The sequence below is a fragment of the Bos javanicus genome, chromosome 3 (genome assembly GCF_032452875.1).
Source record: "Bos javanicus breed banteng chromosome 3, ARS-OSU_banteng_1.0, whole genome shotgun sequence".
In the NCBI taxonomy this organism is placed as follows: Eukaryota; Metazoa; Chordata; class Mammalia; order Artiodactyla; family Bovidae; genus Bos; species Bos javanicus.
In genome coordinates this window covers 43,186,895-43,213,442 of record NC_083870.1, presented here as the reverse complement: position 1 = coordinate 43,213,442, position 26,548 = coordinate 43,186,895, and the positions used below count along the sequence as shown (strand labels likewise).

Sequence of the window (26,548 nt, the reverse complement as noted above, 5' to 3'; positions counted from 1 at the left end):
TCTTGGCAGAACTCTGTTAGCCTTTGCCCTGCTTCATTCTGTACTCCAAGGCCAAATTTGCCTGTTATTCCAGGTGTTTCTTGACTTCCTACTTTTGCATTCCAGTCCCCTATAATGAAAAGGACATCTTCTTTAGGTGTTAGTTCTAAAAGGTCTTATAGGTCTTCAGAGAACCATTCAGCTTCAGCTTCTTCAGCATTACTGGTTGGGGCATTGACTTGGATTGGTGTGATATTGAATGGTTTGCCTTGGAAATGAACAGAGATCATTCTGTTGTTTTTGAGATTGCATCCAAGTACTGCATTTTGGATTCTTTTGTTGACCATGATGGCTACTCCATTTCTTCTAAGGGATTCCTGCTCACAGTAGTAGATATAATGGTCATCTGAGTTAAATTCACCCATTCCAGTCCATCTTAGTTCGCTGATTCCTAGAATGTCGATGTTCACTCTTGCTGTCTCCTGTTTGACCACTTCCAATTTGCCTTGATTCATGGACCTAACATTCCAGGTTCCTATGCAGTACTGCTCTTTACAGCATCGGACCTTGCATCTATCACCAGTCACATCCACAACTGGATGATGTTGTTTTTGCTTTGGTTCTGTCCCTTCATTCTTTCTGGAGTTATTTCTCCACTGATCTCCAGTAGCATATTGGGCACCTACCTAGAAGTAGTCAACTTTTCCTGAAATGTGAGACACCAGTAGACTCTGAGTAGGTTGACCATTCGTGAAAATGAGCTGTTCTGTCAAGGTTCTCCAGGGTTATAACATTTATCACTCTTCTTAGCAGGGCTTCCCTGGTGGCTCAGCTGGTAAAGAATCCACCTGCAATGTGGGAAACCTGGGTTTGATCCCTGGGCTGGGAATATCCCCTGGAGAAAGCAAAGGCTACCCACTCCAGTATTCTGGCCTAGAGAATTCCACGGACTGTATAGTCCTTGGCTTCACAAACAGACACGACTGAGCTACTTTCACTTTCACTAGGAGGACAAGGGTAGCCCTCACATTCTGGTCTCTAGGTCAGGATGTATCTGTTCGGATATCCTGCTTACATGTTACGTTTGACACATCTGAGAAGAAACTAATCATCTTTCACCCAAACTTGGGCTTTGGCTTTGTTCATCTGTGTGAATGGCATCACTGCTCTACTGTTCACCCAGGCTCAAGACTGAAAACATCGCTTTTTCCCCTCCATAATCTGTTGACTATTTGAGTTACCGTTGCTAGGGCCCCTGGGGTGTGTTTCGTCTCTCTCTTCCTCTGTGTTCTCATTTCCTTCCCCTGGCTCAGGTGTTGTGTCCTCTCTGGTAGACAATTATAACTGCTCTTTAAGAAGCCCAGGCCCTTCACCCCTTGGTCTTTCACACACTTCACTGAACGGTCTTAAAACAGAGTTCTTGCCTTGTCTTGTCCCCACACTGGCTGCCGCTCCCATTACCTGGCTGAAATGAGGATAAATTCCCCTGTCCTGGCATTGTTAGCTTTGGATGCAGTCCAGCCCACCTTGCTGGCCCGTCTCCTGTTTCTTCAGTCTGTGCACTCTGTGTTCCAGCCCTTCTGGGCTGCTTATTTATTGTTTCTTGAATGTCTCTGCACCCTGGCTGAGCTTGTTTTCTCCAAATACCCGTCACCTTTAACATTTTCCTCTCATGTGTGTAAAATCCTACACAGATCAGCTCTCACCCTTTACAATATTCTCTCCCCCTCTATTTCATGTGTCAAGATTTGTGCTTTCCATTTTTCTTATATTATGGCTATTTGCATAAAAGCTTTATTTTCCTTACTAGATTGTAAATTCCTTGTGGACTGTACATGATAAAATGGAAAATGTGTCCTGTGTTCTTGGATAGAAAGATTTAACCTCATAAAACTGCCACTTCTCCCTAAACTAATACATGTAGTACAATTTATTAAAAATCTCCAAAGAATTTCTTCTTCTTAAATTGTAAAAACTTTGTTATTGTGGCATTTTTATTGGGTTGGCCAAAAAGTTTGTTTGGGTTTTTCCATACGATGGTACAGAAAAACCCGAATGAACTTTTTGGTGCACCCAATAGTAGTGTCAAAAAAAAAAAGAATCCTACTACCCACCCCCATCCCACAAAGAACTGGGAACAAAACGATTGCATTTTAAGGGGGAAGGTTGAATAAATGACTTATAGTACAGATACACCATGGAATGTTATGTAGTGATTTAAAGAAATTGACTTGAGCTATGCCACTTTTCGTGAATGATTTCTATTATATATTGATTGGAAAAAGTTGATACGGAAGAGTGCTTATAACCTTCTATTTTTTTAAACAAACAATAACAAGACCCGCCTCCACCTTGTACATATATCTGTCTATCTGTATTATATGAGCAAAGGTATCAGTAATTTCCTATGAAGCGAGTGAAGTTTAAATTGTATAGGTCCCCATTTGCATAGAATCCATTTTTGTGTTCATCATTTTGTATTCTTTTTTTGAAATGGGCCTCCACGTTAGATAAGTTTCAAGTCTCCCCCAAACCTGCATCTCTGTCCCATGTATATGAACCTGGAGAAAAATACATGGCAAAACAACTGGAGCCATTTCAATGAAAGGAGAGATTGGGGTGGAGGTTAGAGAGGGAGGAGGACAAAGACCTACCACAATAAAGAGAGAAAACTAGTTGATGATTTACTTACTCCTTTCTCTTTTTTAAAACTTTGATGGTGATGTTGAGAGTTAGTTGAAAAAGCTATTGAAAACCCTAAACATAGTTTAACTTTATTTTTGAAAAGCACGCAACTAACTAACTAAAAATCTGATAAGAATGTGATCACATCTTAACCTGAATGAATAACAACGACCATCAGCCAGGTAATGGGAGGAGAGGAGGCAGTTGGTGAACACTTGAAAAGTTTTCCATCAAATAACTTCCTTTTAGAGAATGATTTGTCTATTCTATCATAAAGCCTATAAAATAAAAAATCAGAAGTAGATGTGTGATCAGCAGGTAGGGGGCATTTCATAAATGCTGCTTAAGAAACAAGTGGATAAATAAAGGAACTCTTCCTGACAATCTGTGGGCCCAATCATTTTTTGTTATAACTTGTTCCACTGTTTGCTCTACTTTAGTGAGTCTGGACATTTGGTAAACTCGTGGAATAGCTAAGTTCATATACTTCATTAGCTCTAACAAAGTCAGTATTCCAACGAAGTCTATAGTTTTCAAAGTAAAAGTGTTATTATTGATAGCAAATTATGAGAATGTAAGTCTTAGATGATAAGGAAATGTGCAAATTAAAGGTTCCAAAGGCACTTCTTGACTAAACCTCATTTAATATTTGAGTCAAGAAAAAGCTTAAATTGATGATATAGCAGTTCTATGTGAGATTTAAAGGGAGTCTGTTATTTATTTATGTATTTTTGGCCGTGCCGGGCTTCGTTGCTGTGCGCGGGCCTTCTCTAGTTGCGGTGAGTGGGGGTTACTCTTTGCTGCTGCATGTGGACCTCTCCTTGTGCTGGCTTCTCTTGTGGAGCACGGGCGTGGGCTTCAGTTTGCAGCACTCAGTCAGGCCCAGTAGTTGTGGCACATGGGCTGAGTAGCCCCTCAGCATGTGGAATCTTCCTGGACCAGGGATCAAACCCATGTTCCCTGCATTGGAGGTGAATACCTATCCACTGTACCACCAGGGAAATCCTAAAAGAGTCTTGTGATAAGAATGCTTCTTTTAATGTTCATGACAAGGTCAGCAGAGCATAGGAACTACTCTGCTCATTCTGCAAAAGGGTCTAGAGCAGTGCTGTCCAATAGAAATATGAGAATCATATTTGTGTATATAATATATATATTCAAAAAGCTAGTAGCTGCATTTTAAAAAGTAAAAAGATACGATGAAATTAATTGCAATAATGTGTTTTCTTTAATGCACTGTACCAGAAATAATATTTTGGCATATAATCAATGTAACAATTATTAATGAAGTATTTTATATTTCTAATTTTGAATTGAGCCTTTGAAACCCAGTGTGTAGTTTATACTGAGGCACATCTCAGTTTGGACCAGCTACATTTCAAGTGCTTGGTAGCCAGACATAGCTAAAGTGCAGATTCTTCAAGGACAGGCTTGCCAATGAACCATCATAAATGACATGAAACCTAGGATAACGGAACAGGTTACATCTGGCAGCTTCAAGTGTTTTAATTCTTCACGTAAGAATTAATTTCAAGGCTCTATTCTATTTAGAAGGTTTGGACTAAGATATCTCAGGCTGTTACATTATTTTTATATGACTTACAAATAGTCCATTGTATAAATTATTGATAAACAAAAGTATTTTCTAAAATATGGTCTCTTTAGGTCCTTTGCCAAGCTGTTGTGGAACTATATTTTTGATCATATTTGCACTGATCAAATAGATATATTCTTGGAGCTATGCTGGGAGGATCGAAAAAGTAACTGCAACATGAGGCCCCAAAAACTTCTGCTAAGAATCAGTGTCCCCTTTTCCAACAGGTTTCTTAAGGTATTCTCCAAGAACTTGAGAACTAAGAACAGTCACTCCTTTGAAATCTAACCATCAATAAGTTTATTTGAAAAATTAAAATAGACCTTTAACTCTAGGGAAAAACAGTGAAGATGAATGAGTATTCAAATTATGTATCTGTAGGTATGTGAGGGGCTTCCCTGGTGGCTCAAAGGTTAAAGTGTCTGCCTGCAACGCAGGAGACCTGGGTTCAATCCCTGGGTCGGGAAGATCCCCTGGAGAAGGAAATGGTAACCCACTCCAGTACTCTTGCCTGGAGAATCCCATGGACGGAGGAGCCTGGTGGGCTACAGCCCATGGGGTTGCAAAGAGTCAGACACAACTGAGCGACTTCATTTTCACTTTCTTTCAGGTACGTGAGGATGTGTATCCTCTCTAGCAGTAAAGCTTAGTAAATATTCAAAGTATAGGAAAATATTCTGTATGTAAGACCCTGAAATAACACCCACATACAGAATCTGCCTTTGGTCAACTTCTGTTCCTTTGTGGGGAACTATCCTTACAGGGTAAGACCTTGTTTAAATACCACCACTCACTAATGATGCCATCTTAAGCAGTTGTTATTCATCAAAGAGAATTTGAAGTTACATCTTTAGTTTCTTATTTTGATTGTCCCCTAAACAAGATGGGACTTTCCACTACTTACGAGAAGGCTTGCTATATTGTTGATGTCCCTTTGTTGGGCATACACAGATGGCTTACAGAGCAGCACCCTATTTCTAGTTGTGGGGAGGGGAGAGAGAGAGAAATGCAAAGAAATGGAGCTTCCATGGCAGCATTTGGAGTTGCCTCATCAGTGTGCCTTACATTTATGACTGCATCTAGAATTTGGCCTATGCAACTTTGAGGAGCTGCTTTAAATATCTTTTTGGGATCAGCTACTTGGAGAAGACTCTTGAGAGTCCCTTGGACTGCAAGGAGATCCAACCAGTCCATTCTGAAGGAGCTCAGCCCTGGGATTTCTTTGGAGGGAATGATGCTAAAGCTGAAACTCCAGTACTTTGGCCACCTCATGCGAAGAGTTGACCCATTGGAAAAGACTCTGATGCTGGGAGGGATTGGGAGCAGGAGAAGGGGACGACAGAGCATGAGATGGCTGGATGGCATCACTGACTTGATGGCCGTGAATCTGAGTGAACTCTGGGAGTTGGTGATGGACAGGGAGGCCTGGCGTGCTGCGATTCATGGGGTTGCAAAGAGTCGGACACGACTGAGCGACTGAACTGAACTGAAGAGCTTCAAGTTAATGTAAAACCTACTTCAAAAGCTAAAAGATTGCTTTGACTTCTTTCTTTGAGCTATTTCCTTTCTGCCATTATGTTTTTCCTCCGTAAGTCATCCCTTTATTTTGAGAAAAAATGCTTTCTATGAAATAATTTTATCAATATGAGGATATTTCCCAGAATATCAAGTAATTATTAACTTGATCTGGTGCTTTTATGTGCTGGCAAACCTGGGGCGTTTCTTTACAACGGGTTACTTGATGGAGGTGGGTGGAGCTGGGTTTGGCTTCGGCAGGCCTGATGACAGGCAGGCTGGCTCCTGCTGATCTGAGTGGAGTCACAGTACAGGGCTTCCTCTTGTTTTCTCTGGTCACGGCACATGTGGAAAATGTGACTGTATTTGATCAGCACTGTGTGATCATAGTTCACAGCTTTCGGCGACTGGCCTGGGATCCCGGGCTGCCCCAGCCCCAGCCCAGGCAACTCCATTCTGTTAAACTGATTGGGAGGCTTTGTTCTACAGAAATAAGGTATGCAGGTCAATGTTTGTTATATGAGAACCAAGAAGCTGCATCACACTCTTTATGGCTTCAATTTGGTAGCTTTTCAGTTAATTTATTGAACAGACATTTATCAAGTACTTCCTGTTTGCTCAGTATATTTGCTAGGCCAATATTTTTTTTCAGAAGGTGCCCTGTAATTTCGTTTCTCCATGGGTGGGTTTAGAGACTTTGTTCTTATCAGCTGCTGTCATACATTCCATGTATTCTTGTGCCTCATTCTGCAGGTGTTATCATGTTTGACCCTTCCTACACACTTCCCTCTTTATGTTTGTCAGATTGTCTATGCAGCATTTCTCGCTGATCTATGACAGGCTGAATGTGGAAAGTTTTGCTTCTGAGACTCTAGAAATTCATAAGTCATAGTTATTGCTATCATCGCCTCTTCTAGAAAGTGATTTCACATTTTCTTGGCTGCATTGCAATGGAGCCCATCTGGGGACTGTGAGAAAGTGTCAGTAGATTCTGAATGCTTGGGACTGGCTGGGATTTTCTTGGTCCTTGGGTGTCTTCCATCAAGTCTCCACATCACTCTCAGAGACCATGTTTTAGAACTTAAGTCTGCTTATATCACTCCCCTGCTTTAAGTCCTCCATGGGCTCTACCCTCAGGTAGAGTGTGGAGGAAACGCATGCCCCTGAGTGCAGCACAGAAAGCCCTCTGGACATGGGCTTTGCCATCTTCCCCGTTTGTCCTTTTGCCTTCCTCCTCACACCCAGTCTGCATAGCTTCCTGGGTGGCAGTGTTTCTGCATACTTTTGTGCCTTCACACATGTTCTTGTTTCCTGTTCCTCCTCCTTGTGACCTTTTCTCCCCTGCACACAATATTTATCTATTTGCATGTCTTAAGCCTTGGACAGCAAGGAGATCAAACCAGTCAATCCTGAAGGAAATTAACCCTGAATATTCATTGAAAGGACTGATGCTCATGCGCCGATACTTTGGCCACCTGATGCAAAGAGCCGACTCATTGGAAAAGACCCTGATGCTGGGAGAGATAGAGGGCGGGAGGAGAAAGGGGGTGGCAGAGGATGAGATGTTTAGATAACATCACTGACTCAATGGACATGAATTTGAGCAAACTCCAGGAGATAGTGGAGGACAGAGGAGCCTGACATGCTGGAGTACATGGAATCCCAAGGAGTTGGATACGACTTAGCAACTGAAAAACAACAAAAACAACAAAGTCATTCTTAACTCGATGGGAGCTCTTCTCACACAGCCTTGTGTGATGCTCTGTTTACACACCTGTGACATCCCTGCACTCTGGGTACTTGAAGTCAAGAACCGTGTCTCACTCATTTTTGTATCAATAAGTAACCCAGTCCACAGAATACTCATAGTGGGCTGTCATTAAATGTTTATGAAGTGAAAGAACTAATGAATAAATGAGTGAATGAGTTCTAAAAGCAGGAGTATAACACATTTCAAGATATTTTATATTATCTGTTAAAACTAACTACTTTTCAATGGCAAATGAGCAAGACATATTAATTAAGAATCCACTTTGATTTTGTAGTGACACTCCAGGGAGAAAATTTATTGATTACGATAGGCAACTTCTTGAAATGACATTTCTTTTTTTTCATTACCAGCCAATCTATGAAGCAAGAGTGAGTTGTTATTTTCTTTTTTTAAAAAAACCCACTTATTTGCAACACAGATTGCTAGATATTGTAATCTTCAATCAGGGCTAGCATGTAATGTCAGTTTAGTTTAATATATGAACAGAGACTGTCCCCAGGTTGACTATGTCATTCTTCATTGCAGTTTAATAAGTAAATTGTCAAATGATCAGGTGGGGTAAATGCCCAATATTGCCCTTTTGTATATACCTTGAAAATAAAGTTTGTCAGGACTCTTCTCTCTCAGTGTGTTACCTCAGGTCAAGGGCAGGAATATTTGTTGAACATCTGACATATGAGGTTTCAAGGCTTTGCTTTCAATTAGAATTTGTATAGCAAATTAGAATGTTATCTAATGCTGCTTCGGCGCTCAGCTTTCTTCACAGTCCATCTCTCACATCCATACATGACCACTGGAAAAACCCTAGCCTTGACTAGATGGACCTTTGTTGGGTGTTCATTGGAAGGACTGATGCTGAGGCTGAAACTCCAATACTTTGGCCACCTCATGCGAAGAGTTGACTCACTGGACAAGACCCTGATGCTGGGAGGGATTGGGGGCAGGAGGAGAAGGGGACGACAGAAGATGAGATGGCTGGATGGCATCACCGACTCGATGCACATGAGTTTGGGTGAACTCCGGGAGTTGGTGATGGACAGGGAGGCCTGGTGTGCTGCGATTCATGGGGTAGCAAAGAGTCGGACACGACTGAGCGATTGAACTGAACTGAACTGAATGCTGCTTGCTTTGTTCTCTGTGAATGAAAAAACTGGGGGAGAAAAAAAAAAGATGTGAAGTTCTGGCACTGTAGTTTTGAATTCCTGTCATATGACTGGGTCAAGCAAGCTCTAGAATGCAGGTATATGAGCATGTCCTCACACTTGGAGGGACTAGGGAGGTGAGCCTCACAGGGTGACTATTAAAAGAACTTTTAGAAGCATTTCCCTGGAGCTGTCCTGTAGGGTTGATTATACCCCCAAAGACCACAAGTTTAAGGAAGCAAGATTCAATCTTCTTGGACCCAGTGTTTTCACATCTACTAAAACACTGTACACATTGCTGCTTCAAAGATTGTGTTGGTTAAATTTGTAAAGTATCTTGAGGTCAAAGAAATTCCCCATTTTTTTTCTTCCTCTCTATTTATTGTTTGGTCTCTGTCCTTCCTTTCACCTCCACTTCTAAAGAGAGCAGTCTTGACTTTGTTGTCACTCACGCAGTCAACTGATAATGGGTCTTGCCTTGACCCTTATCATTCAACTGAAACTGTTCTTGTTTAATGCAAGAGTTACCCAGACGAAAGAGTTGACTTGGTCTTCTTCCTACTTGATTTACTCTGTGGCCACTCTCTAATTCTAGAAACTCACTTTCCTTCCCCAACTTCAAAATTCTGTCTCTTGCTTTTCTCTTCCTTCCATCTCTGGACATGTCTCGGGCTCCCTTGCAGGTTCTTTCTCTTCCTTTGGCCACCAGAAATGCTACTGGTCTCTAGGCCAAGTGATTTCTGGTTCAAAACATTTTCCATGAGTGAGGGGACTGTCTCCAAATTCAGCAACCACATATATGCTGATGGCCTCAAATCTTGATGTCTTGAGCACTGGAAAGGCACCTATACACGTACACCAGATTCTTGCTCCCTGCGGTTGTGCCAGCAGGGGCATTCACTGGATGGGGCTGCGGGTGAAGGTCGCTAAATGTTTTCTGTATTTAGAGGTGATGCAGTCATCCACATGGGGCTGCTCTTTCCCTCTACCACACTGTTCCTCTCAAAGTTCAGTTCAGTTAGTCACTCAGTCGTGTCCGACTCTTTGCGATCCCATGAACCGCAGCACGCCAGGCCTCCCCGTCCATCACCAACTCCCGGAATCCACCCAAACCCATGTCCATTGGGTTGGTGATGCCATCCAACCATCTCATCCTCTGTCGTCCCCTTCTCTTCCTGCCCCCAATTCCTCCCAGCATCAGGGTCTTTTCAAATGAGTCAGCTTTTTGCATCACGTGACCAAAGTATTGGAGTTTCAGCTTCAGTATCAGTCCTTCCAATGAACAGCCAGGACTGATCTCCTTTAGGATGGACTGGTTTGATCTCCTTGCAGTCCAAGGGACTCTCAAGAATCTTCTCCAACACCACGGTTCAAAAGCATCAATTCTTCAGCGTTCAGCTTTCTTTATAGTCCAACTCTCACATCCATACATGACCACTGGAAAAACCATAGCCTTGACTAGACAAACCTTTGTTGACAAAGTAATGTCTCTGCTTCTTAAACTGCTATCTAGGTTGGTCATAACTTTCCTTCCAAGGAGTAAGCATCTTTTAATTTCATGGCTGCAATCACCATCTGCAGTGATTTTGGAGCCCAGAAAAATAAAGTCAGCCACTGTTTCCCCATCTATTTGCCATGAAGTGATGGGGCCGGATGCCATGATCTTAGTTTTCTGAATGTTGAGCTTTAAGGCAGCTTTTTCACTCTCCTCTTTCACTTTTATCAAGAGACTCTTTAGTTCTTCACTTTCTGCCATAAGGGTGGTGTCATCTGCATATCTGAGGTTATTGATATTTCTCCCGGCAATCTTGATCAAGCTTGTGCTTCATCCAGCCCAGCGTTTCTCATGATGTACTCTGCATATAAGTTAAATAAGCAGGCTGACAATATACAGCCTTGACGTACTCCTTTTCCTATTTGGAACCAGTCTGTTGTTCCATGTCCAGTTCTAACTGTTGCTTCCTGACCTGCATACAGGTTTCTCAAGAGGCAGGACAAGAGGATCTAAAGTAATGATCTAGAGTTGGTTATTATTTAAAGCCAAATAGCAAGGCAACTTAATTTAAGCCAAATACCTCAAATATTTACTTTGCTTTAAGCTCACAAAGTGCCAGTCATGACAGCATATTTGTGTTTATGTAATACAACTATATTGTCAACACTATTTTATTGTTTCAGAAGGTAAGGAAATATAAAGAAGGTGTTTTAATGAATAAAAAAGACCTGGTAGTTCTGTCTTTATTTTTAAAATAATATTTGTGCCATCATGAAACCTCTTATGTATGTGTATGATAGCATTTATTAAAGTTTAATGCAGCCTTTTCTTTAATGAATGTCTTAGTTCAGGCTGCTATAACAAAGTATCGTAGACTGTGTGGCTTAAACAACAGACACTTATTTTCATAGTTCTGGAGGCTGGGAAATCCAAGATCAAGACACTGGCAGAACTGTTGTCTGGAAATGGCCCTCCTCCTGGTTCATAGATGGCCAGATTCTTCTATGTCCTCCCTGTGTCCTCACAGAGGGAGCTCTCTGGGGGTCTCTTATAAGGTCACTAATCCATCCATAAGGGCTCCAATCGTCATGGCCTAATCTCCCAAAGGGCCCACTTCCTAATACCATTCCACTGGGGATTTGGTTTCAACATGTGTATTTTGGGAAGGCACAAACATTCAGTCTATAGCAATGGGTAGAATGGAGATGGTAATAACACCAACCTTAAAGGCTGCCCTAAGGAAACAAGTGCATGTAATACTGTAGTGCCTAGAGCAGAGCCTGTGGTGCATATGCGTTTGCTGTTATTCTTATTAATGTTATTTGTTACTTGTTTTCATACTCCTTAAGAGAACAGAGGGAATATTTTTATTTTATGTATGACACAAATTATAGTCCTTGATATATAATAAAGGCTTAGCAAATATTTTAATGAATTTTGAATCATGCTTAAAAACTGTTTATCTGTATTGTATTAGAAAACACATCTGTTGATAAAGGGAACCAGTCCAGTAATTGTCAGCCCAAAGGCCTATCTTTTCTCTCTTACTGTCTGTTTTTTATAGTGGTAAAATGGCCAAATGTTTTTCCGTATTCTTTTCAGAGACTGCGACCATCTCAACAGAGAGATGCCTTCTTAGAATTTGTAAAAATTCATGTGTTCAAATCAAATTAGATTTTATTTAATTCTTATTCAAGAAATTTTTCAGTTTTAATGCTGTTTTACTTTGTAAGAAACATTGATTCCTTTTTTTTTGCAAACTAAATGCACCAGGAGGGTTAACTATTCCAAAGAAATGTGGTGAGTCTTTTGTAAGTTCAAGTATCCCAGAGTTACATGAATGTTAACACATAAATGTATCAGTTTCAAGAACTCAGATTTTCATTTTGGGGTTTTCTTGCAGTGAAGAACACCTGCGGTTTCTCTACTTAGGTTGTAGGCTTTAGATTGGAAGAGGTAAAATCAGTCTCTCACTTCACCTTTGCCTAGATGTTAGTTTGTAAATGTGGTAATGTTGGAAAGTATTTTAAGTTCCTGTCTGATCTAGGTTTCTTGGAAGTGTGTGCGTGTATGTGTGTGCACATGTGCACACTCATATGCGCAGGCACACACATTTAATTAGAAAAACCAGTTTGTGTCATCATAAGTATTTTATAACTGATAAATATTGACATTTGTATAATCTACTGTGAAAGAAGGCATGGATATTAATTTTGGAAACTTACCAGTAAGTTTAATGTATTAGTTAAAAGCTATAATTTTCTTATTAATTTTTTTTGTAAGATTTGGATCTAAGACCTAAATCTTATCATTTACACCATTAACCTTATCCAAGCTACTAAACGTAGCCCAGTATTATCTAATGTTTATCTAATGTTTTGGGTAGGCAGAGTTGGAAACATATTCTTTTGGTTCTGTGAGTGAGTCCATTGCCTCTCTCCATATAATTGATTGCAGAAGGTTACTAGTTAACCAAACAGATGTCTTTAATCCGCATAAACAGACATAGCACAATGTATTTATGTAGGCCCACTTCCTGTTCAAGGATACAGGAATAGTAAACGTAGAAGCCTGTTTTCTTCTACTGTTCATAAATAGTTGGTTTTAGCCTTTTGGTGATTACAGCATAGCTTTATTTTTGAATTTTAAAAATGTTTTAAGCTTAGAAATTACTTGAAAGGAATATTTGGCCATTAATTTGACTGCTTTATTTAAATAAGAAAATGTTTAATTATCATAAACAGCTATATATTAGATTCTTTATTCAAATTATTCTAAGTAGATAGCAGTGCTTGGCATTTAATTTGGCATGAACATTCATAGCATCTCTAAGATTTTATTTAGGACATTATAGAGATTTTATGTTTATCATGATTAGATTAATGCAATTCAGACATTTACAAGGTGTCATGCAAAGTTTCATTTATAACTTTTATATCTGGAAAGAACCGTCTGCATTTTAAACATGAAAATTGTACAGCTAAGTTATGGTTTTTGTGAAAATCAAATCCAATCGGCAGTATAAGTAATTACTTATCGGGAGAGGCTCCCGATTTCCTTGGTGGCATTACTCTAAATGGCTGAGTGGTAAAGAATCCGCCTGCCAATGCAGGAGACGCAGGAGAGGTGGGTTCGGTCCCTGGGAGGATCCCCTGGAGGAGGAAATGGCAACCCACTCCAGTATTCTTGCCTAGAAAATTCCATGGATAGAAGAGCCTGGCGGGCTGAAGTCCATGGGATCATAAAGAGTTAGACACAACTGGGCAACTGAGCATGCACATGTACACGTGAGCTCTTACAGCAGAGTGCAGACTGTATTTGACACAGATCTCCACATTGAGGTCTGGGCTGAGTAGTGGAGCACGGAGCCTTTCATGTGGATTACCTTGGCCCAGCAGAGAGAACTGCCTTCCTTCCCTGCCTGGGGAGGTACCTATGCAGTGCTAGAGGAAGCCTAGCACAGGTACCTCCATTGGAGCCTGGAAGCTGCACCTGGTGGTGGGGTGGGAGTAGGGGTTGGGGGTGGGCTAAACAATGCTTGCGGGAAGAAGAGATACACATGTTCTGTGATGCACTGCACAACTGTATCCCAGTAGCATGCAAAGTTTGGGTACCCTCAATCCTGCCCCAGTGTTCCATGGGTTCAGAGGCACACCAGAAAGGGAAGAAAGTGAAGGAAACAAAAGAGTAGTGGGAGGATGCGCGACCCCTTGCCTGGTTTTCAGGTGTTTCCTGAGGGTCCTAGAGTGTGTAGAGCAGAGACTGAGAGCTGTTAATTAAAGTCGGTCCACTCATGTGTTTTATTTGGTTTACTAGTATTTAAAAACAATTTAAAATGCTTCAAACGTAGAGAGATTTTACATGAACATCCAGTTGGAAGATCGGTCATATTCAAGCAACTTTCCTGTGGACAGTTGGCTAGGACTGAGGAGCATTTGCCTCTATATGCTTCTTGCCTTTTCATACTGTTCATGGGGTTCTTAAGGCAAGAATACTGAAGTGGTTTGCCATTCCCTTCTCCAGTGGACCACGTTTTGTCAGAACTCTCCACCATGATCTGTCCACCTTGGGTGGCCCTACACGGCATGGCTCATAGTTTCATTGAGTTAGACAAGGCTGTGGTCCATGTGATCAGTTTGGTTAGTTTCTGTGATTGTGGTTTCATTCTGTCTTCTCTCTATGGATAAGGATAAGAGGCTTATGGAAGCTTCCTGATGGGAGAGACTGACTGTGGGGGAAACTGGGTCTTGTTCTGATGAGTAGGGCCATGCTCAGTAAATCTTTAATCCAATTTTCTGTTGATGGGTGGGGCTGTGTTCCCTTCCTCTTGTTTGGCCCGAGGCCAAACTATGGTAGGGGTAATGAAGGTGATGGGACCTCCTTCAAAAGGACTTGTGCACACATAGTTGTATTTAGTGTTCCTGACCCTGCAGCAAGCCACTGTCTTGGGCTCCAAAATCACTACAGATGGTGACTGCGGCCATGAAATTAAAAAGATGCTTGCTCCTTGGAGGAAAAGCTATGATAATCCTAGACAGCATATTAAAAAGCTGAGACACTACTTTGCTGACAAGGGTCCGTCTAGTCAAAGCTATGGTTTTTCCAGTAGTCATGTATGGATATGAGAGTTGGTTGGATCATAAAGAACTCTAAGTGCCGAAGAATTGATACTTTTGAACTGTGGTGTTGGAGAAGACTCTTGAGAATCCTTTGGACTGCAAGGAGGTCAAAGCTGTCAATCCTAAAGGAAATCAGTCCTGAATATTCATTGGAAGGACTGATACTGAAGCTGAAATTCCAATACTTTGGCCACCTGATGGGAAGAACTGACTCGTTGGAAAAGACCCTGATCCTGGGAAAGATTGAAGGCAGGAAGCGAAGGGGATGACACAGGATGAGATGGTTGGATGGCATCACTGACTCTATGGACATGAGTTTGAGCAAGCTCTGGGAGTTGGTGAAGGACAGGGAAGCCTGGCATGCTGTAGTCCATGGGGTTGCAAAGAATTGGACACGACTGAGCGACTGAACTGAGCTGATGTCTCTTGCCTGACCCTTGTGACTCTTGGGTTGGTAGCCCCTGCAGTAGACCCTGGCTGTCTCCAGTTTGTGGTATACCATGAGGGTTTGATGAGCCTGTCTCTCATTCCTGACTTCTGTTTCCCAGTCTAAAGATCAGCACTGACAAAATATAGCAACCTACAAAAACAAACAAAAAATGGAGATGTGTTCCTCATGACCCAGATATTTTTCGATTTTTTTTTTCATTGTTTAAAGGATGTTTACCATATTCATGGAAAATGCTTGTATTTTATGTCTTCTGTTGTTTGCCTTTATTTCTTGCCAGGACAAGCAATGTTTGTTTTCATGTCATTTTCATTGCAGAGTAGCCAAAAGACAAAATTATTTTCAGCAAAGTATCTCCACTTTAAATAAAGTTTTCTAAACTTTTCTAGATAAAAATGCATAAAATTTTGAGAATCAGATGTTTTTTATTTTAAGCTGTATTATTTTGTCTTTCATGTATGTCCAGTTAGTCTAGTACTGCTAAGTCACTTCAGTCATGTCCGACTCAGTGCGACCCCATAGACGGCAGCCCACCAGGCTCCCCGGTCCCTGGGATTCTCCAGGCAAGAACACTGGAGTGGGTTGTCATTTCCTTCTCCCCTGCATGAAAGTGAAAAGTGAAAGTGAAGTCGCTCAGTTGTGTCCCGACTCGTAGTGACCCCATGGACTGCAGCCTACCAGGCTCCTCCGTCCATGGGATTTTCCAGGCAAGAGTACTGGAGTGGGGTGCCATTGCCTTCTCCATTTACTGCATACTGGATTAATAAAAATTTGGTCATTTCTACTGGCAATATGTGAAACCATTTCTCTGCTATATTTTAAGGCTGTATTAATACATTTAAAATATTTTATCAATATATTATTTTCAAAAAGTACTCCATGTTTAAACTTGTTTTAAAAACTGTTCTACTGTGTAAAAACAATGACTGCTATGCCAAAGCAGTTTTATTTGTAAGGGTCTTCTAAATTGTATAAGGATTATAAAATATTTTTCTTCTCTTTTCTCACAAAATCCTCCCAGCGAGTTGAAAATGGTGACTTCAACTGGATTGTTCCAGGAAAATTTTTAGCATTTAGTGGACCACATCCCAAAAGCAAAATTGAAAATGGTAGGTTTTTCTTTACTTTATCCTCCGAAAATATTAGTTAATCTTCTTTCATTTCTTGGTTTCCTAAGATAATGTTTTCTTTTGGTAATATTCTCCAAAGAATATTTATTAATTAAAAAGTTGAACAGTAGTAATTAGTATGTTAAATTTAGAGTTTAGTGAGTGGAACTATAATCACTGTTTAAAACTAGCAAATTTGGAGGTTGCTGTTAATAGTGTGTTCACTTTACCTTGACCCAATTATTAAAGAAGAATCTGAGAAACCAGCTGATCACAACAATAAGCAGGTTGATAAATTGTATCAGCTGATCTCAGATTTATTTGGTGGTGGAGGCATGCTGCACATCACAGTATTCTTTTGGGAACAACACGATTAATAATGTGATGATGGTATCATTTATTGAGTACTTACTGTGTGCTGCTGCTGTTGCTGCTGCTAAGTTGCTTCAGTCGTGTCCGACTCTGTGCGACCCCATAGACGGCAGCCCACCAGGCTCCCCCGTCCCTGGGATTCTCCAGGCAAGAACACTGGAGTGGGTTGCCATTTCCTTCTCCAATGCATGAAAGTGAAAAGTGAAAGTAAAGTCGCTCAGTGGTGTCCGACTTTTAGCGACCCCATGGACTGCAGCCCACCAGGCTCCTCCGCCCATGGGATTTTCCAGGCAACTGTGTGCTAGTTACCAGCTAATCACAGCACCATCTCATTTAGTGCACACACGATTCTATGTGGTGTAGGCACTATCTCCATTTCACAGAGGAGGAAACCGAGGCTTATGAGCAGGGAATTTGCCCAAGTTCACAGAGTAATATGCAGAACCGGTGGTACTTCAGCACAGAGTATAGCTTCTAAACCTCATTACCGCACTGATCTGTTCAGTTCCATCCTGACAGCTAGGAACAATCTTCCAGCTGACAAAAGTTAAACTACTTATTTGCAGTCTTTGTATAGCCAGAGGCATACATATTCAGGGGAAAAAAAAGACTAAAAATAAGCCTCTTGAGGGAAGGGACATAGGTATACCTATGGCTGATTCATGTTGATGTTTGGCAAAAACCAACATAATACTGTAAAGCAATTATTCTTCAATTAAAAATAAATAAATTTAATAAAAAAATAAGCCTTTTGAATGAAATATGGTTGACTATGTGAGTTTCCTTATTAGCATATATTTTTTTTTACTTATTATTATTTTTTAACCTCACATTCCCTAGAACACAAATAATGATAGGCACCAAAAGTTTAAGAATGATTTATGGGAGAAATACATAAATTTTAAAAATATCACCAGAACATAATAACTCATCTTTTTCCTGCCCCCTATCTGGTCTTACAGTTGAAACTCTAGTCCTCCAAAGAAACATAATTTAAAACCCCTATTCTAGATTTATTCTTCTTTAAATTATCATCATCATCATAACTATTTATTCCAAAATCTAGTTTCATTGCATATGGTTATTCATGCATTTGGATTTGATCATTTGTTTGCATTTTCACACATGTGCCTATCATTTCATACCTATCATCTGTCTCCCAGGGAACTCTGCTTGAATTATGGTTTTCCTCTGGGGATGGGTAATCCTCTGACAAACAGGCAGTCACTGTACTGAAGCCAGAGTTAGATCTTCTTATTCACAAATTTGCTCATGAGTCTTTTTCACTTCAGACGTTGACTGATTAACCTCTCTTCTGTTGGATTGTTAGGAATAACTTGTTAAGTGCCTCAGGGAACTGCTTTTCCAGAGTTGGTCTTCAAGACAGGATTGATTAAATCTCCCTTTTGTGCAAAATGACCCAACTCAGACCCAGAAAACTTAAGTAGGCATATGGTTTCTGTAGTGGCTTTGTTTTTGCATGAAGCTGAAAGAATTTTACCATTTAGGATTTCATTTTTAAATGAAATTTCCTTAAAGAGAAGCTGAGGAATATAATTTTTAAAAACCATTTAAAATATTTTTATAGAGGTAATGCCTGATTATCATTTTTGAAAAAGAAGAAAATGCAGATGAACTAATATTATTAGCAGCATAAAAAGTGATCTATAATTGTAACTATGTTTTCTATGTTTACTAGTTGGTGGTGGGATTATTATTTTTTTTTAATTTTATTTTATTTTTAAACTTTGCATAATTGTATTAGTTTTGCCAAATATCAAAATGAATCCATCACAGGTATACATGTGCTCCCCATCCTGAACCCTCCTCCCTCCTCCCTCCCCATACCATCCCTCTGGGTCATCCCAGTGCACTAGCCCCAAGCATCCAGTATCGTGCATTGAACCTGGACTGGCATCTCGTTTCATACATGATATTTTACATGTTTCAATGCCATTCTCCCAAATCTTCCCACCCTCTCCCTCTCCCACAGAGTCCGTAAGACTGTTCCATACATCAGTGTCTCTTTTGCTGTCTCGTACACAGGGTTATTGTTATCATCTTTCTAAATTCCATATATATGCGTTAGTATACTGTATTGGTGTTTTTCCTTCTGGCTTACTTCACTCTGTATAATAGGCTCCAGTTTCATCCACCTCATTAGAACTGATTCAAATGAATTCTTTTTAATGGCTGAGTAATACTCCATTGTGTATATGTACCACAGCTTTCTTATCCATTCATCCATTCAACCTAGATGGACATCTAGGTTGCTTCCATGTCCTGGCTATTATAAACAGTGCTGCGATGAACATTGGGGTACATGTGTCTCTTTCCCTTCTGGTTTCCTCAGTATGTATGCCCAGCAGTGGGATTGCTGGATCATAAGGCAGTTCTATTTCCAGTTTTTTAAGGAATCTCCACACTGTTCTCCATAGTGGCTGTACTAGTTTGCATTCCCACCAACAGTGTAAGAGGGTTCCCTTTTCTCCACACCCTCTCCAACATTTATTAAGGATATTAATTTTCTCTTTATCTGTTTTTTTTTGGCACACAGTTTTTTTTTTTTTTCCTAAAGAATACACACACACACAGAGACTTACAAAAATATTTCTTTTTTTTTTTAATCAGCATGGAGTTATAACATGATTGATATCTTTTAGCAACTATTTTTTTCACTTAATGTATCACAGACTCCTTTCTATGGCAAGGAGATCTTCATTATAAATATAGATAATGGTAATCTTCATGATAAATGTAGATCGTCATTATAATTTTCCGTGAATGCATTCAATTACTATACCATAGTTTTGATAATTACTTGATTAATTTTTGAATGAGATCTGGGTTATTCACAGTTTTTCACTTTTTAAAAACTGTAATCGTTGGCATACTTGTCCATATATCTTTTTTGCAGCCCCAGTTTCTTTTCTATATTCTCAAGAAGAATCACAAGGTAAAAGGCCATGAGTACTTTGTGTGTCAGTTCTTAATTGTCAAAAATCTTAAAATTGTTTCCAGTCCTATTTTACAGCATGGGGAAATCATTAGCTACCATTTGCTTATGTGCCAGGAGCGATGCTAAGCCTTTTGTGCACACTTCATCTGTTGAATAATCAGAACCACCCCCTGGAGCAGGGGGTAGCTGTTTTGTGGATGAGAAGATAGAAGCTTGGTAACCTAACTTGCCCAGGTTGACAGAGCTGGAAAGTAGCATTGTGTGGATTCAAACATAGGTCACTTTGATTCCAAATTCTGTGTTCTTTTTTTATTTTACTTCAGAGGAAAAACGTGTTCACTATAGAAACTTTAAGCAATCTAGATAAAAAGTCACGTGTAATTATATTATCTAAAAATAACCACTGTCAAGTCATCACTCTATATTCATCTTTTCTTTTCTGAATACATATATTGTGCCCTCTCACATTGAGGGAAAAAAACCAAGATCTGAAAGTGCTGCTTATATAATACTTACCAGTTTTTATGTCTAGAGCAATTTCATTTAAGGCTGTAATTGTTAGATTATTGATATTTTACCTGAATCCCCATTTTAAAATCTGATATTCACTGAAAGTATCATTATATTTTTTGCAAAGGGTTTTAATTTAAGGTAAAGAGTCCTTTTTGAACTTAAGAAAATATTTTCTGATATAATTAGTAAACTTGATCCAGTTACAGTGAAGTCCTGGCACATTCTTTTTTCTTTTTTTGAGTTGACAAACCCTATGTTTCCTGGGGAGGCTGAAAGTCGTTTTAGGGGGTTTGTTAGTAGAAAAGGTATACTTTCAAGAAATTAACACTCAAATGACTGTTGCTAGGATGTAGTAAAAGGAAGCCCTAAAATCTTGGGATCTGGCAGAAAGCATTGTAACAGTCTTAAGTGTGTGTTGTGTCAGCAGAGACTAACCAGGAATTCCTTACAGCCGTCTTTGTTCACATTTTTTTGACAGGTTGGAAGGGAGGAACCCTACCCCCTTTTTGGTTAATAAACTTGACTAATATAGCAGTAGGACAAATTCGATTTCAAATTTTTTCCAAAAAAATTCCCCAAATTCTCAGCTGGCAATGTCCTTCTCATTTCCACCTTAAAAAGAAAGTAAAAAGCACAGAGAAAGCTTGGAACAGAGAATCCCAACAATTTGAAGTGTCACCTGGCTCATTTAAGGAGAGAAGCTCAAGTGTAGTGCCTGAGCTGGTTGAAGCCTGCCTCTGCCCCTGGCTGTATGGTTGTTGTCGTTCAGTCGCTTAGTCATATCCGACTCTGCGACCCCAGCAGCGGCATGCCAGGCCTCTCTTGTCCTTCACCATCTCGCGAAGTTTGCCCAAGTTCATGTCCATTGCATCAGTTAACTGGCTGTGTTAACTTACACCAGTTCCTCAACTTCTCTTCCTATCAAAAGGGGGAAAGTGGGATACACTGTGCAGGCATTTGGTGAGGATTGCAGATATCCTCAGTGGTGAAAAAAATCCGCCTGCCAGTGCAGGAGACACAAGAGATGTGGGTGGGATCCCTGAGAGGGGAGGATCCCCTGGAGGAGGAAACGGCAACCTACTCCAATATTCTTGCCTAGGAAATCCCGTGGACAGAGGAGCCTGGTGAGCTACAGTCCATGGTGTCACAAAGAGTCGGGCATGACTGAGCAACTGAGCACACTCACACACACAACAGAGATTTTTTAGGAAGTGTCTTGCACAGTGTCGGGCACATTAACAGGTGTTATTAGAGAGCAGATACTCTGATTATATTTTTATCATTAGAGAACCTAATAAACATATTTTATTGCTTTCCAATTTGCCTGCTTATCTTGCCGTTTTAACTTTTAATAAAGAATGGGTGGATTGGTCATTTGACTTTACTGTTCTGAAGTTTCCTAACTTTAAATGAGGGGCTCGGAAAAGATGCATCTTTACAGTCCCTCTTTCTGAAAATCTTTCTGGTCAGCACCAGGGCTGTGCTTGAGCTTTATGATGTCAGGGCTCCATCTAGTGGCCAGACGGAGGAAGGTTTGTTTGAATGGTCCCTCAGTTCACACTATGCTAATGGTCCCTCAGTTCACACTATGCTAAGTCGCTTCAGTCGTGTCCGACTCTCTGTGATCCCATAGACGGCAGCCCACCAGGCTCCCCTGTCCCTGGGATTCTCCAGGCAAGAACACTGGAGTGGGTTGCCATTTCCTTCTCCAATGCATGAAAGTGAAAAGTAAAAGTGAAGTCGCTCAGTCGTGTCCGACTCTTCGCCATCCAATGGCCTGCAGCCTACGAGGCTCCTCCGTCCATGGGAGTTTCCAGGCAAGAGTACTGGAGTGGGGTGCCATTGCCTTCTCCGTCCACATTGATAAAACCAGTCCCCTATCAGAAGCATCTGAACACAGTTAAAACACCCACAAACAGTTGTTTAGAAGTCAGAGGATATTGTCATTGTTGGTTATAACTTGTTCGAAACACTTTTTGAGGATTTTTAAGATATATGCTCACCGACTCTAGGAAGTGCAGCCCTTAATGTTCATATAACATTCCTTTTTCTAACATAGAATAGAGTTGGGTTTTGCCTGAGATGAGCCCCAGCACAGGCCCTGGAATCTGACTGTTGTTCTGTCGTTAAGTTGTATCCGACTCTTTTGTGACCCCATGGGCCATAGCCCACCAGACTCTTCTGTCCATGGGATTTCCCAGGCAAGAATACTGGAATGGGTTGTCATTTTTCTTCTCAATGGGATCTTCCTGACCCAGGGATCAAACCCAAAAGCTCCTGCCATGGCAGGCATATTCTTTACTGTTGAGCTGTCAGGGAAGCCCATTTATTCCTGTTATCAAAGGTAAACTGAAAGCTTTCATTTGGCAATCTGACTGCTAGGGTTCAAACGCTGCCTCTGTCTCTTCCCAGCAGTGTGTCCATGAGTCAGTTCACTTTTCCAGGCATTGTTAACTGAGTAAGGTTTATTGAGATGATATACATGAAACACTTAGCTTAGGGACTGGCATATAGAAGTGCTCAATATATGTTAGGTATGATTATTACCATTATTGTTATTTTTTCAATGCCCTATTGCCAAATCTGGATACCTGTTCAGTGTTCTTCTCTCAAAAGATATACATAGTTTCTATTGATAGTAGATTTAGGTATATTATCTGTAATGCTGTTTACTTATGATGGAAATTCATGTATGAAAAGAGAAGCTCTCACAGCTTTGGTGGAGGAGGGGAGCTGCTGCTGCTGCTAAGTCACGTCAGTCGTGTCCGACTCTGTGTGACCCCATAGACGGCAGCCCACCAGGCTCTTCCATCCCTGGGATTCTCCAGGTAAGAACACTGGAGTGGGTTGCCATTTGCTTCTCCAATGCATGAAAGTGAAAAATGAAAGTGAAGTCGCTCAGTTGTGTCCGACTCTTAGCGATCCCATGGACTGCAGCCTACCAGGCTCCTCCGTCCATGGGAGTTTCCAGGCAAGAGTACTGGAGTGGGTCGCCAGTGCCTTCTCTGGAGGAGGGAAGGGACAGTACCAAATGAACCATTAGCACACTTCATGACAGGTGCTATCATGGAGGTGCCAAGTGTGCTAGGAAGCCAGGGTCAGAAGCCCTTGTCAGCCCACGGGAAGGTTCCCATGCCATGAATTCATGAACCCTCTCCTTCCCATTCCTTACACAATAGAAGAGCACTTGTTATTTATCCCTTTAGGCTGGGAAATGATTTGGGCACACAAACCAACTAGGGAAACAGATCTGGTTTTTTTTTTTCCTAAGCTGAAAAGCATCTGTTTTCTCTAAATGTGTATAAGTCACTGTTTCTACACAGAAGATTTTAAATAAACTCTGTATTACTTGTTTGCTCCAAAGTAGCATGGTTTGTGAAAATCATGTATTTGGGCTGTGTTAGGCCCGTCTGCCAGTTCTGCCTCTATCCCTTGTGTGGCCTTGGCCAAGTGTACCAGTTAGGGCTCTTGATTGCAGGCAGCAGAACTCTGGTAAATTAAACCAAAAAGGCATATTGGGATTATGCTGGGGAGCTCACAGCCTCCAACGGAAGGCTGGAAAATGAGGTTTAGGAAATGAGCAGGATCTAAGAAAGATCGTATCTCAGCAGGATCCAGGCAGGACTAGAAACCACTTCATTTCAAATAGAAGGAAGGGATGCAATAGAAGGAATTTGCTAGAAACTTAAAGTGTTAGTTGCTCAGTTGTGTCCAACTCTTTGCAATCACATGGACTGTAGCCCTCCAGGCTCCTCTGTCCAGGGAATTCTTCAGGCAAATATATTGGAGTGGGCTGCCATTTCCTCTTCCAGGGGCAACTACCACACAATTGCACTCATTTCACAGGCTAGCAAAGTAATGCTCAAAATTCTCCAAGCCTAGGCTTCAACAGTATGTGAACCAAGAACTTTCAGATGTTCAAGCTGGATTTAGAAAAGGCATAGGAAGCAGAGATCAAATTGCCAACATGCATTGGATCATAGAAAAAGCAAGAGAATTCCAGAAAAACTTCTATTTCTGCTTCATTGACTACGCTAAAGCTTTTGACTGTGTGGATCACAAAAAATTGTGGAAAATTCCTAAAGAAGACCACCTTACTTGTCTCCTGAGAAATCTGTATCAGGTCAAGAAGCAACAGTTAGAACTGAACACGGAACAATGAACTGGTTCCAAATTGGGAAAGAAGTACATCAAGGCTATATATTGTCACCCTGCTTATTTAACTTATATTCAGAGTACATCATGCGAAATTCTGGGCTGGATGAAGCACAAGCTGGAATCAAGATTGCTGGGAGAAATATCAATAACCTCAGATATGCAGATGACACCACCCTTATGGCAAAAAGTGAAGAGGAACTAAAGAGCCTCTTGATGAAGGTGAAAGAGGAGAGTGAAAAAGCTGGCTGGAATCTCAACATTCAAAAAACGAAAGTCATGGCATCCAGTCCCATCACTTCATGGCAAATAGATGGGGAAGCCATGGGAACAGTGACAGACTTTATTTTCTTGGACTCCAAAATCACTGCAGATGGTGAGATGAAATTAAAAGATGTTTCCTCCTTGGAAGAAAAGCTATGACAAACCTAGACAGCAAACTAAAAAACAGACACATTACTTTGCTGACAAAGGTCTGAATAGTCAAACTTATGGTTTTTCCAGTAGTAATGTGTGAATGTGAGAGTTGGACCATAAAGAAGGCTGAGCACTGAAGAATTGATGCTTTTGAACTGTGGCGTTGGAGAAGACTCTTGAGAGTCCCTTGGACTGCAAGGAGATCAAACCAGTCAGTCCTAAAGGAAGTCAATCCTAAATATTCATTGGAAGGACTGATGGTGAAGCTGAAGCTCCAATACTTTGGCTACCTGATGGGACCAGCTGCCTCGTTAGAAAAGACCCTGATGCTGGGAAAGATTGAGGGCAGGAGGAGAAGGGGACGACAGAGGATGAGATGGGTGGATGGCATCACTGACTCAATGAACATGAGTTTGATCAGGCTCCAGGAGATGATGAAGGACAGGGAAGCCTGGCATGCTGCAATCCATGGGATTGCAAAGAGTCGGACATGACTGAACAACAACTTTCAGGGGATCTTCCCAATCTAGGGATGAAACTCAGGTCTCCAGCTTTGCAGATAGATTCTTTACCTTCCGAGCCACCAGGGAAGCCCAAGGAATTTGCTAGAAAGAAAGTTAAAAAGTAAAAGGGCAACTCTGGAAAAAAAAAACAAAACAGCATATTAAGGAAGAAATAGTTATTGCCTTTAAGGCCAGGGTTAGGGGAAGAGAAAGGAAAACATGAGACTAGCAACCTGGGAGCTCTGAAGGGCTGGTGCTGGCACTTGGGGCCTGAGGAGTGGGGACCATGAGGCTCGGCTGGTGCTGGGAATGCCAAACTAAGCTGGGAGTTCCTCTCTTCTGCAGAAGCCATGCTGGCAGGAAAACATGTGGTGTCTCTTCCTCCTCTGGCCTCCACTTGTTCTGGCCGTGTTTTAGTGCCTCCCATTTTTCAAACTGACAGAAAACCAGAGGGAAAGGTAGTTTGGGAAAATGTTAAATGTACACCTAAGACTCTTGTTGGCTTGCAACTAAGAGAAAATAGGAAACACCCAGCATATTCGAGGTTCGAGACAGCAGGAAATACAACCAAGGACACAGTGCAGAGAATGCTGGTTTGCCTTGCTGGCTGCTGCTGCCCACCACGCTTGGAGTCCTGAGTGGTGAACGAGTCCTGAGTGAGATCATCTCACTTGGTGTGCCCTGAATGGGTTACAGCCGTAGTAATCAGTGCGCTGAGAAATAAGTCCCTTTAGCCCCTGGGGCCACTAGGTAAGGCTTGCAGTGGCCAGAGCCCCCAGTGGTCACCTTCATGACTGGCCAAGCGTAGGTCATGCGTAGGGCTTCCCAGGTGGCACTAGTTGTAAAGAATCCACCTGCCAATGAAGGAGATGTAAGAGACAATGGTTCCATCCCAGGGTTGGGAAAATCCCCTGGAAGAGGGCATGGCAACCCACTCCAGTATTCTTGCCTGGAGAATTCCGTGAACAGAGGAGCCTGGTGGGCTGCAGACCACAGAGTCACACAAAGTAGGACACGACTAGAGTGACCTAGCACGCACCCACAGGTCACGCATCTGTAACCCAGCTCCCAGCAAGTCACGTGGTGCTGGACAAGTCACAATAGAATACTCACAATACTGACCACCTGTTCGCCTCAAAAAAGGAAATATCTCCTTAACTGATTACTCAACCTCTGTTACATGGGGTTTACTCTTTTTATCTTAATAGGTTGTTCTGAGGATTAAAAAAAACTTACATGCACTTGTGACTTGTACATAGTAGGTATGCTCTT

General features: G+C 41.2%; 1 protein-coding gene across 8 annotated transcripts in view; it reads left to right on the top strand.

The window, feature by feature from the left end:
• The window catches only part of CDC14A (cell division cycle 14A), a 178,345-nt gene that overhangs the window by 101,492 nt on the left and 50,305 nt on the right, over nt 1-26,548 (top strand). For all 8 annotated transcript variants that reach the window (XM_061411054.1, XM_061411049.1, XM_061411050.1 and 5 more), the window contains one exon: nt 16,270-16,357. In XM_061411054.1, coding sequence (XP_061267038.1) covers nt 16,270-16,357 — 88 coding nt within the window. The remainder of the gene's footprint in view (nt 1-16,269; nt 16,358-26,548) is intronic.